This window comes from Dryas octopetala, chromosome 3 (genome assembly GCF_963921425.1).
Source record: "Dryas octopetala chromosome 3, drDryOcto1.1, whole genome shotgun sequence".
Taxonomy (NCBI): domain Eukaryota; kingdom Viridiplantae; phylum Streptophyta; class Magnoliopsida; order Rosales; family Rosaceae; genus Dryas; species Dryas octopetala.
The window spans coordinates 3,572,089-3,584,361 of record NC_141368.1 but is presented as its reverse complement, the minus strand read 5'-3'; the positions used below and the strand labels follow the sequence as shown (position 1 = coordinate 3,584,361).

At 37.0% G+C, this 12,273-nt stretch overlaps 1 protein-coding gene and 1 pseudogene across 1 annotated transcript; both read right to left on the bottom strand.

The window, feature by feature from the left end:
* Window positions 1-223: 223 nt before the first annotated feature.
* LOC147289697 (cytochrome P450 714A1-like) lies at window positions 224-4,152 on the bottom strand. The gene is made up of 5 exons (XM_086236163.1): window positions 3,810-4,152; window positions 1,854-2,080; window positions 1,278-1,528; window positions 824-1,178; window positions 224-668 (listed from the first exon to the last, which is right to left on the bottom strand). Exons 1-5 carry the CDS (start codon window positions 4,096-4,098, stop codon window positions 240-242), a joined length of 1,551 nt encoding a protein of 516 aa, XP_086092289.1. The 5' UTR covers window positions 4,099-4,152; the 3' UTR covers window positions 224-239.
* Window positions 4,153-5,398: 1,246 nt separating this feature from the next.
* LOC147289696 (transcription factor MTB3 pseudogene) lies at window positions 5,399-7,926 on the bottom strand (annotated as a pseudogene).
* Window positions 7,927-12,273: the final 4,347 nt, after the last annotated feature.

The following is a 12,273-nucleotide window of genomic DNA, read 5'->3' as shown; positions in this document are numbered from 1 at the left end:
TCACAAATCGACCATTAACTACATAATGAATGCAGACATAGCAACCCAAAGTGACAATATAAAACTAAAAATAACACTAACTAATATAAAGAAAAGTTTTGTTTACATTCCACCACTCCAAATTTACATTCCAAATTTGCTAAACATGACATATATGACTCCAACAATCGACAATCTAAAAGTGAATCAAGAGAGACCTAGCTAGCTAGCTGCTTGAATGATTTTGACTTATAAATCTGTCAAACAGATTTTTGAATAAGGATATGTACACCATTTCCAGGCCCTACAATCATTTTGTAAGCAGGAGCATGCCTATATTTGGGAGACAGAGAGAAGGTAAAGTTGGAGATAATAAGGGAGAGGACAACCTTCAATTCAACCATTGCAAAGTTTTTGCCTAAACATGTGCGAGCACCCAACCCAAATGGGATGTAGGCTTGGGTAAACTTACAAGCCTTGGACACACCATCAATGAACCTCTCTGGCTTGAACTCATTTGCATCTGGTCCCCAAATATCTGTGTCTCTGTGCAGTGTTGGGATCAAAGTCCATATGCATACTCCTTTTGGGACAACCATGTTTCCCACTTGGGTATCTTCAAGTGCCTCCCTTGACACAAAGGCTGCGGGTGGGTATAGACGCAGGACTTCCTGAATCACCATAGTCATCTGCAAGAAATATTCTCTTATCAGACAGTCTAACAAGTTATGTTAATAGATTAACAATCTAGATCATTGATTAGGCGAAGTAGTTTAAATTCGCGGTTAGATAATATAACATGTCAAATATCTGTTAAACTAAAGATCAATGCAAACACTTATACCGTTTTCAACTGGGGGAGTGAACTTGCATCTGGCAGGCCATCTGGGCAAACTTGGGCCAACTCGGTCCGAATTTGAGCTTGCCACTCGGGGTGCAAAGCAAGTAACATCAGGCACCAAGAGGCAGCAACAGCAGTGGATTCATGGCCTGCAAAGTATATGTTCTTGCAGTTGTCAACTATGAAGTGCTTGGATGAGTCCTTGTCTAAGCTTTGGTCATTGATGGCTCCCTCTAGTATTGATTGCAATAGATCCTTTTCAGATGAAGATGTCTCTTCACGCTCTTTCACTGCCTCCCAAATTAATGACTCTATCTCTCTCTCTAAGCAGCTTATCTCTTTCTGCTTCTTCAAGCCACTGCATTGTTAGACATCTTGAATATTTTGCAACAGAAGACAAATTAAAGCATAGTATGTTGGTCTACCTTATTAGTCAATTAGTGTGACATTTACATACCCCAAATTATTAATTCCAAATAGGAAGGCCTGCTGGGATATGAGTTCTTGAAGACTTCTAAGCTTTGAGAAAATCTCTTTGCCCTTGCAATAAGAACTTCCAAAACAAGTCCTTGAGATAACATCTGCAGAGAAGCCCTTTAAATCCTCATTCACTTCAATCTCTGCTGTCATACCACCCTGGGCTTCAATGCACTCCTCCCATTTACTAAGCAATGACTGTCCTGACTCCACCATCAGCCACACCATGCCCTGCCACATGATCATATCAATGCTCTCAACTATGTTTAATTGTAGTTAGCTTTGATAATACATCAAATAACCACTGGACTTCAAAAGTTTTAGCTGTTAGGGTATGGTTTCTAGAGGTCTTGGGTTCAAAACCTCGAACTCCCATTCCCCACTTATTTCTTGCAGGGTGAGGTTGTCCCCCAGGTGTAGGATGAGGCTGCGCGTGAGAGACAGTTTCCTAACCTTTTAAGATTCTGGGTCCATTAATTGTCGAACAATAATCATGCAATAAAAGTTAAAACTATCATTCAAATAAAGTTACTCAAAAATTTTGAACCAGTTTTACCTTGACTTTGTCTGTGAAGAACTCAGGAGCAACAATTTTCCTTTGCTGTGACCAAACAATGCCATTGGACCTCAGAATGCCATTGCCAAGCATTGGTGCAAGTCTCTTGCTTACATAAGAAGGCTTACCCAAATCCAAACTCATACACTGGTTCATTTGCTTCACCAGCTCTGGCTGGTTCACATACAAATGTTGCTTCATTCCTGTTGAATATGTGTATACTAGACCTGCAATGTTTCATACTTCATGTCAGTGCTTATTGTGATAAAATGATGAAAGTAAAAAAACCATACATGCATTCAGAGTGAAAGGACTTGAAAAAGAAAAAGAAACATAAATGAAGGCCCATTTTGATAAAATGATGGGCTAGGTTGGGCCAGCTAGTTTTGGGCTTGACTCTAATCTACACAAGCCCAACCACTGTTAGCTACCTACTTCACCAAAAAAAAAAAAAAAAAATTGAATGCCACTTCAAATTAAACAAAGCTGGGGGTCACCACTGAAAATTCAATGATTGATAGAAAACATATTGTTTACTTACATACTCAAAATTTTATCATTTTAACATTAAATATTCATCTAAAATTTAAAATATAATATTCGTCCTATTAAAATACTCTAAAAATTAATATTCTTAATTATGGATTGATAATTCGAGAATGTATATGTGGTTATATTCTATTTATATCAGATGTGGCCCTATGGTACTCCCATAATTTCAATCATCCTAGATATTTTATACAATAACATTATAATATTATTACCGGATAAAATATTATACAAAATATATTATTATAATCGAGTTAAAAATATCATTAAAAGTAGACTATGAAGTAGTCATTGTCTTGTGACCACGATATTTAATTCTATTTATAAATAAAAAAATAAACAAATAATATGATTGGATAGTAACATAATTTTAATTCTGGACCGGGAATCTATAGCAAAATGGACCGAGAGAGACTTGAGACTTTGATATGGCTGGCTTAAGTATTAACTAGTCAAACTCGACAGGTGTGGTGACCCAATCCAAGCATCTTAATTGATTTGTATTGGGTCTGAATCGTCTGATTCCGCCAGTCTCATTGACTGAGCTGGACAGTTGACTCTCCTTTACATCTCTAGAAAAGCCCAACACACAATTTAAATCTGGACAGCTGGACAGCCCCATTCTTCTTAGATTTCTATCCATTCCTCTGTTTAGATTTATTCTTTGATGTACATACAAACCAAACTTGACCATAAATCCAACAAATAATTACTACCTTTTGCCAACTTTTCCAAATTATCACAAAATTTGGAGAAATATATAGGAAGTCACATATGTATGTAATACCTACACATTCTATAGAAAAATTCTCATCATATATAGAAACCGAGAATGTGAGATTAGCGTTAAGAAATTTGTTAAATCCTAAATGAAAATGCAGTATGTGAGACACCATTAAATGTTGTTTGATATGTCTCATGCACATGCCGCATCTTTCTTCACGAGTTAGAGAAAAGAGTCTTTTTCAATTTTGGTACTTGAACTTTAGATCTTATTCTAATTAGGTACCTAAATTATTAATATTTGTTCTAATTTTATATATAAACTTTTATTTTGTTTCAATTTAGTATATAATATGACTTTTATCAAATAAGACATCAAAATTAAGAGCATTTTAGTCAATCTAGGATCATGAATAAACCAAATTGATGCTAGGTATAAGATATGTACAATATATATGACCAAATTTTGTTAGTATTTTTTCACAAAAAGTCACATTATATACCAATTTAGGTATGAAATTAGGACAAGTAATAATTTAGGTATCTAGTTGGAAGAATGTCCAAAATTCAGGTACAAGAAGTGAAAAAAACCCTAGAGAAAACTAATTGCTTTAAGAAGAACATTGAAAAGTAGTAATTAAACAAGTAGAAATTAAGGCATATATTTATGGATGGTATATGTACCGTATTCTTTTCTCCAGTGTTCGAAGTATGGGAAGAGTGTGGAAGTGTAGTCATGGGCTACAAACTCAGCGTGGTTTGGAGTGGTAGTCTTCTGCAATTGGATTTTCTGCATCTCAGGCAGATTCCCATATAAAAAAGAAGGTGGAGGACCTTTGATGCCTTGCATTCGGAGCTTCCTTCTGACCCTCTCGGACGTCAGCCACACACTGTTGTAGAGGTACAGTAAGAAGCCAACCAGTCCCACCACAGCTATGGAAGAAATGATTCTCAGCACAAGAGACACCTCCATCTCCTCCTCTCTCTCTCTCTCTCTCTCTCTCTCTCTCTCTCTCTCTCTCTCTCTCTCTCTCTCTCTCTTAGACTTCAGTTTGTAGTTGGAGTCATATATATAATACTATTCTGAATAAGTTTTGCCTTAATTAAAAAAATCTCTCTCTCTCTCTCTCTCACTTAGACTTCAGTTTGTAGTTGGAGTCATATATATAATACTATACTGAATAAGTTTTACCTTAATATATATATTTTTTTAGTGTAAAAGTTACTTGCGGTTCAAGTGTCTATATAAAGAAATAATTTTATATTTATAATGGAAACTGCCCTTTGCCCTTAGACTGTAGCGAACATAACATAGTCCGACAACATAATAAAATTGTGTAAATTCGTAATATGAAAAGAGAATATTATTTACAATGGCGGATGGCGGATGAAATAAGGGAGATGCGACTATGCAAGGTAGTTGCCCCCATTCACAAATTCCCTCTTGTCCCAACAACAGCTAAAACTTTTTATTTGATATTTTTATTAAGAATAGAGACAAGATGTGTTTGTGGATAAACTCACACCGATCCAACAGCCAATCAGGGCTGGACACGTGGCTGGTCAGACCCAACTTCAGTGTTTGACTTCTCAGTGGTCAGACTTTGACCTCCACATCATCACAGCTCGGCACTTCCTCTACCAGCTCAGATCGGATCTCCATGCCGAGTCCTCCATGCCAAGTCCTCCATGCCCGGTCCGACCCGAACCGATGATCTTCCAAGGGATTGAGTGTTCATCTTTCCACAGTCATCCCGGCTCGGCTCGGCGCGGAAGGAACCCCGTTTCGAGTTCTAGCGTCAACCAGTTATGACTCGGAAGGACCCCTATCTACTGGATCGGCTCGGTCAGGAATTCCATGTCCGATCCGATCACACATGGACTTCATGTATACACATAAGAATATGTGTTCGGGTCGGCTCGGCTCCCCGCCGCCATTCTAAGGAATATCATGTTGGGATGAACCGCCACACTTAAATGCACCTGACAAAGATCTTCTGACAAAAGAGACAATCCAGCCTACATTCATGACCACTGAGGCAGTTCACCTGAATCTTCCATACTTGCATTCAATGCAGCATTGAATGCAAAGGAAGTGGGTAGCTGTGTATGCCACTGTTCACGACCGAACGCGTGGATCTTTCTCAACCAGCCAGTCACATGCAAGTAACTTACTCATCACAATCTCCTTTGCCTATATATACCAACTTATATGTGCAAAATGGGGGATCTATCTATCAACCTCTCACCATACAAACACTTACAAAAAATCTTCACTCACCCAAGAGCATACCCAACTTACTGAGAACAAGCCCAGAACATTTGTCTTGTTCTTCATATTCTCCCAAGTTCATCCTTTGTTCTTCCTCATCTACCATCAAATACACCATCACTGACTTCATCATCGGAGCGTGTTTGGCTGGTACCACACCGGTCCATCTCCTTTCATCTTATTTCTCTTACAGGAAGATCTCACATCATCATCCAGCAAAACTTCGGATCAGCCAGGTCACTATCTCTAAGTTGTTGCATCTCTCCTACGGAAATTTGCATCAACAAGATGCTTCATAAAGTGACTAAAAAAATACTAAGACAACGATAATAAAAATTATTTGAGAGCTTTTTTATTGAAAAAATATATATATAAACTTTCTTATGAGTTATGATTTATTCAGAAAAATTTCTGAATCCGACACATATTATTTACGTAATAAATATATACATGTAGCTTACGTGTGTAGATAAAAGGATTTAGGCCCCGTTTGGGATTGCGGTGGAAGACCCAAAAGCTGCTGTGGATGACAATTCTCAATCACCTACAACAGTTTTGGTGTTTGGTAAAAAAATTAAAAACTGCTTTTCCCCACAATTCTCAACTCCCCACAACAAAAACAGAAAGCAGGTTTCTAGGTGCTTTTGAAAGCTGCAGTGAATCACAGCAACAATGAATATTTTATTTTACCCATAATATCCTCATTGATTTCTATATTTTTAATTTGTTTATTTTAAATTAAAAAATATGTTCATTGTTAGTTATATTTTATATTGTGATAATTAATTATGATATTTTATTTGCACAATGAAAATTATAATATACCTAAAAAAATAATAGACATAGTTATTTAATAATGTTGTTCTTAAAAAAATTAATGCTAATAAAAATTTGTAGTCAACAATTTAAAAAACAAGTAAAACACATTTTTTTTTACCAAACAAATAAGTCAAAGACATTTTTAGCATCATGTATATTTTAGTAATTATACACAGTCACAGTATTTTTTCATTAACATTTACCAAACACTTTGATACTGTTTTTTGTACTCACAGCACTTTTGAAAACATACTTTACCAAACACTCAGCTGCTTTACTTTACAGCTGACTTTATTTCACAGTTGTTTTACCACACAGCTGTTTTTTTACACAGCAATACCAAACTGACCCTTACTATATTTAGGGGGTCAGGTGCAGGGGGCGTGAATATGCAGGAGGGAGGAGGGCCCTAAACCCTAAAGGTTGTATTTATGTGTCAAGTGTGAATGGATTAGCATTACTGCAAATAGGAGCCGCAAGGCAGACGCACGCTTAACACGTACTTATTAGTCTTATCATCAGTGAGTGTGGTTTTATATATGCTGAGATGATTGGAGGAAATAGATCTGTCATCTGTCTAAGACATCAGCAGGGTAGCTTAATTTTTTAGTACGTTGGGTCGGGGATCGAGACAGGGGTGTGTGCATTTATTTAAGAGTGCTGCTATTTGCACACCCTGTTTTTTCTTTTTGCACACCCTTTTATAAAAAAAAAAATCAAAACTCAAAGAAAAAGACACACTTATCCCTCACCCAACACACCCTAACTCCATTTTTTCTCTTCTGCACACCCCATCAACAGACAAAAAAAAAACACACACACACCCCCTTCATCTCCCTCACCCGACCACACCCACCGGCCACCCACGCAGCACCCACCTCCTCCCTCCCCTCCACCAAGCCCAGCCCCGTCGCACCCTCCCTCCAGCCCCGACCCAGCCCACCTCCTTCCCATCCATGCACCCAGCCCGACCTCCTCCCTCCCCTCAATCATTTGGTTCAATTGCGGAAACAGTTTTACTTCACTCTCCTCACTTCGACATCCATTTGAAGTGCCTACTGCTTGTAATTCAAAAGATTCTGAAGCAAATGCAGAGTCATCTTCTATCTTTGGGGAAAAGGCAATATTGACTGATTGTGATTTTGGACCACCAAGACTTAGTTCACGTCCAAAAATCTTTGGGAATACCTTTGCCTGAACAGAACTAGATCCTCCAAATACACTTCTAACCATATCCATGACATTGTGTTCTTCTGGAATTGACTGGACCGAACCAAGCTCCACAACTCCTGATTTCATAGGTACAAATACCACTGTTTGGAAACCAGCCAATCTTGCTAAAAATGATCTCGACTGGTAATGATGTAAAGAACCAGCCACATCTGAAGCCCAAATTGATCTACCAGACTTGTAAGACTCCCCAGGACCACAAGGTAAATCAAGTTGAAATGTATAATACATTGAAGTGAGGTAAAACATTTCTATATCTGACACCCCATCCAACCTCCTCGCATAGTTATCCTCATTCAAACTACCGAAACATGCGTGGAGCTTCTCAAGCACCCACTTCTTCACCTCCTCTTTATTCTGCAGTCCCTCCAAACTGCTATCCACACTGGAATTCTGGTCTCCAAGTCCACCACCCTTTGTGTCTCTGCAATGGCCATCAGGGCTTGGTGGAGGGGAGGGAGGAGGTCGGGCTGGGTGCATGGAGGGGAAGGAGGTGGGCTGGGTCGGGGTTGGAGGGAGGGTGCGACGGGGCTGGGCTTGGTGGAGGGGAGGGAGGAGGTGGGTGCTGCGTGGGTGGCCGGTGGGTGTGGTCGGGTGAGGGAGATGAAGGGGGTGTGTGTGTGTTTTTTTTTTGTCTGTTGATGGGGTGTGTAGAAGAGAAAAAATGGAGTTAGGGTGTGTTGGGTGAGGGGTAAGTGTGTCTTTTCTTTTGAGTTTTGATTTTTTTTTTACAAAAGGGTGTGCAAAAAGAAAAAACAGGGTGTGCAAATAGCACCACTCTTATTTAAAGAGACAATGCTTGGGTCACCGGTATCTACAGACTACAGGTCTTCTCTCTCTAAAAATGTTTGTTTGGTAGTGCAAACTAGGATCATAATTGTTTATTTTTTAAATTATTTATTAAAAAATATTTTTATAAAAAATTAACTTAATTAGAAATTATTTGATTATATAATTATTATAGAATAAATAAAATAAATATACATTTTATATTTAAAAAATAGTTTCTTGACCAAATCATCTATTTATTTCATTTATTCGATAACAATTATATAATCAAACGATTTTCGATTTAGTTAATTTTTTACAAAAATAATTTTTAATAAATAATCTAAAAAATGAATAGTTTCAATTCTAAGCCTGCATTACCAAACAAATATTATAAGGAGAGTTGGGTGTATATGAAGGTCCCCCAGTGATGATCCAAGTATTGTCCTTATTTAAGTATATAGGGTACTCAAGACCATCTTTCCTATTTTCATTACATAATGCTGTGACATACATACACAACTTGGGTCAAGAAGGAATTGGAAGCATATTACAAACTTGGGTCACATTACACTACCCAAAAAAGAGAGGAAGAAGCCAAGAAGGAATTGGAAGCATATGCTTTGCTACATATGAGAAGGTCTTATCTCTTAAACAAACTGATCCATGACAAATCATTATATTAGTTAATTATATGTTAGCTTTATATTCTTTGGTTCATTTATTTACAACTTTAAGTTTTGAAAGTCGAATGATTGTTTAATATGGTATTAAAGTTCTTGATATAATAGATTCTAAGTTCAAAACCTTCATTCATCATTCTTCACTTGTTTGTTAATTTAAGAGGTATAAAGTGAGATTGCATCTATATGCAATGGCAAATCTAATAAGGGGCACAAAGGGTTGACCCCACAAAACTAATATTTTTATCATTAATTTTATGTGTTTGTTTTTTAATTATTGGTTTAGGGCCAGTTTGGTATTACTGTGAGGAAAAACAGCTGTGAAGTAAAACAGTTATAAAGTAAAGTCAGCTGTAAAGTGAAACAGTTGAGTATTTGATAAACTATGTTTTCAAAAGTGTTGTGAGTGCAAAAAACAGTATCAAAGTGTTTGGTAAATGTTAATGTAAAAGTGTTGTAGCTATGTATTATGGGTAAAAAAAATATTAATAGTTGTTGTGACTCACTGCTGCTTTCTTTTGTTGTTGTGGGGAGTTAAAAATTGTGGAAAAAAATAGTTTTTAATGTTTTTATCAAACACCAAAACTGTTGTAGGTGATTGAGAATTGTCATCCATAATAGCTTTTTGGTCATTCACCGCAATCCCAAATGAGACCTTAATTCCTTTTAAAGACTTGGAGTCAATATGTTGGATAAAATGCGTCAAAAAGACGACTAAATTTTCTAAAAGGTAAGCAACAATCCAATATGCAAGGTTATTTGATGACTTTTTTATCTTGTCTTCAAAAAGATAAATTCATAAATCTGCAAATCTTTATATATTACTCTCTATCTAAATTTTTATGTCGTTCTACTTGTACAACGTGTTGCATATGTGAAAACATATTAGAATATATATATATATTTATTAAACTTATTAAGCATGCTTGAACCAAATCAAATTCGATTATTAAAAATACAATAAAAAATTTGATCGAGAATATGAATTAAGTACTCTTGAGTCTTGACTTTATTTCACCAAAGGAGCAAAATGTATGACTATTTGGTTAAACATGTAGGGTGCCTTTTATGCCGTGTGGAAAGGTCAAAGCACATGGAACATGTGGAGGGGTTGGCCAGTAATAGTAGGGTACGTGGCAAGCACTATTTGGGAGTGTTTGGGACCTCATGCAAGCTACCCATTGGCCGGCGGAAATAGTGATGAGCTGCAACATTGACTATTCAAGAGCATCTCAAACAGCTTATTCAAATTTTATTCTTTAAATAAATCCTACCTTACTTTTATCACATGATAATTTTAAGAGCAAAACTTTCCTCACAGCGGTGTTTTTTAATTACTAGAAAATAACACACACAAATTGCAGTCTGCACATACTCATATATAAACAGTGCATACGGAGGTAAAATGAGATGGAGAAGGGGGGGGGGGGGGGTTTGTGTGTTTTAATATTAAGAAATAATTGAATGCCGACAATTTGGGTCAAAGTAGTTTGATGCTGTCAGCTCCACAGGATCAATTAACCAGCAATCTAAGCCAACAGACCCTTCTTTGATGATGACGATCATGGTAGTGAATTTGGGGTGGTCCAGACCAATAAACTTGTGAGAAATTGACAAAAGATCCTCAAAAGGTTTCTTACTTCTTAGGAGATCGATCAGTTTGGACCACTTAATCACTTCTCAATCTGCTGGACCACCAAATTAATGATGTGACCCAACTTATTTTTTTTCTTAATTTCTCTTTGCAAGGCTTTGAAACTGGAAAAATTCTACCATACCAGCACAAATAACATATAAACAGAAATGTTTATTTTTCTACTACTAAAGTATGATGTATATCAAGCACACCTTTCTTCAAGTGCAACACCTACCTCTATGTGAGAGGCTAAGAGCCAATTAAGAGATGCAGAATTCGAATCTATGACCTCTTCTAAACAATGATTTGATACAATTATAGATAACCACTGCACCTCAAAATCTTAAACTGTTAGAGAATGATTCAAACCAAGTTGTTATCTTTGAACTGTCAGGATGGTCACATGACGAAGGCATATATAAGTACTTGCACTTGCAGGCTTGCACACAATTGTGTGGTGTGCATAAACTATATGGACCACAAAGCCAAGATGTGAGCTAGGTACGTACGTAGACTAGAAGGAAGGTCTGTATATATAGACTAGAAGACTGGTGTACGTTGGGGCAGCTAAGCTAGCTAAGCTATGTCTTCTTTATGAATTATTGGGTTTGTACAAAAGGGACCGCGCCGTCCTTTAACATAGGATTGCCCCGTGGCTCTTTTGATGAGGGATGGGAAATTATGTATAGGGTCTCCTGGTTGTCCATCAGATAGATGGGGTTCCTGGTTTATAGGGTAGTCCTCCACTTGCAGGACAAGAGGGTCCAGACTCCAGCCTCAATATTATTCCATTTCAATTTTCATGTACGTGAACCATTCTGAACCATACAATACAACACAGTACTGAAAGTGAAAGAGGGATCCACCATCTTCCTGATCAATACAGAGAACTTAGTTCGATCAGTGACTACTGATCGAATTGTCAGTTTGCCAGGTTTTCTGAGTCTGGATGAGCTAGTGCTAGGCCATACCAATCTGGACATGTATTGCCCGCCGGATAAGGTAGACTAGCCATATAAGGTGGAGTAGGTAGCTAGTTACTTATTATTGATCGATCACTTTCTTTAAATTTGTCCAAGTTCGAAAGTCAAGTTTACAATGTCGGTGACCATAGTGAAATATTTTTATATCCCAACCAAAAAAACAATGTATTTATATATGTTTTGAGGATAAGAGGGAGGACATAATAAAAACTTTCATAATGTACAATCTAGTTCATAATGTAAGATTAACTAATTATTGATTTATTGATATTTATTTACATTCTTGTTAGAAGTCCCTAATTCGAATTCCCCCTCCATCCATATTAAGAAAGAAAGTACTATAATGTAAGACTTCAGTTCACAATGAAAGAAAAAAGAAATATACAATTGCTAGTTGAGCTATACGTGCTTTTGTTGAATTGAAATTCTCTTTATCTTTCTTTTTTTCTTTTGAGTAGTAGCTAAGGATCAAATTTAGATCCTAAATAATGTGGCAGTGTTTCATTAATTAATAAGACTCATTTATTTAACAAGAAGTAAAATATTAACATGTATAGTGATATATCATTTGAGATTCCAAAATTTGGAAACCATAATGGGGGGGGCTATTCAGACCACTCAAAAATGCTGAGTTCACCACCCCATTGATTTTTTACCAATTTTTACCCATTTTGCCCCTGCATAAAAAAAAAAAAACTCACCCCTTCAATTTGGCCGGCCACCCCTCTCCGCTGCCGGCACGACCCACCCAACCCTC

Coding starts and splice junctions, on each gene's coding strand:
- LOC147289697 (XM_086236163.1), bottom strand. CDS start 4,098: ATGGAGGTGTCTCTTGTGCTGAGAATCATTTCTTCCATAGCTGTGGTG. Junction 2,081..3,809: donor ACACTGGAGAAAAGAATACG/GTACATATACCA, acceptor GAAACATTGCAG/GTCTAGTATACACATATTCA. Junction 1,529..1,853: donor TCTTCACAGACAAAGTCAAG/GTAAAACTGGTT, acceptor ATCATGTGGCAG/GGCATGGTGTGGCTGATGGT.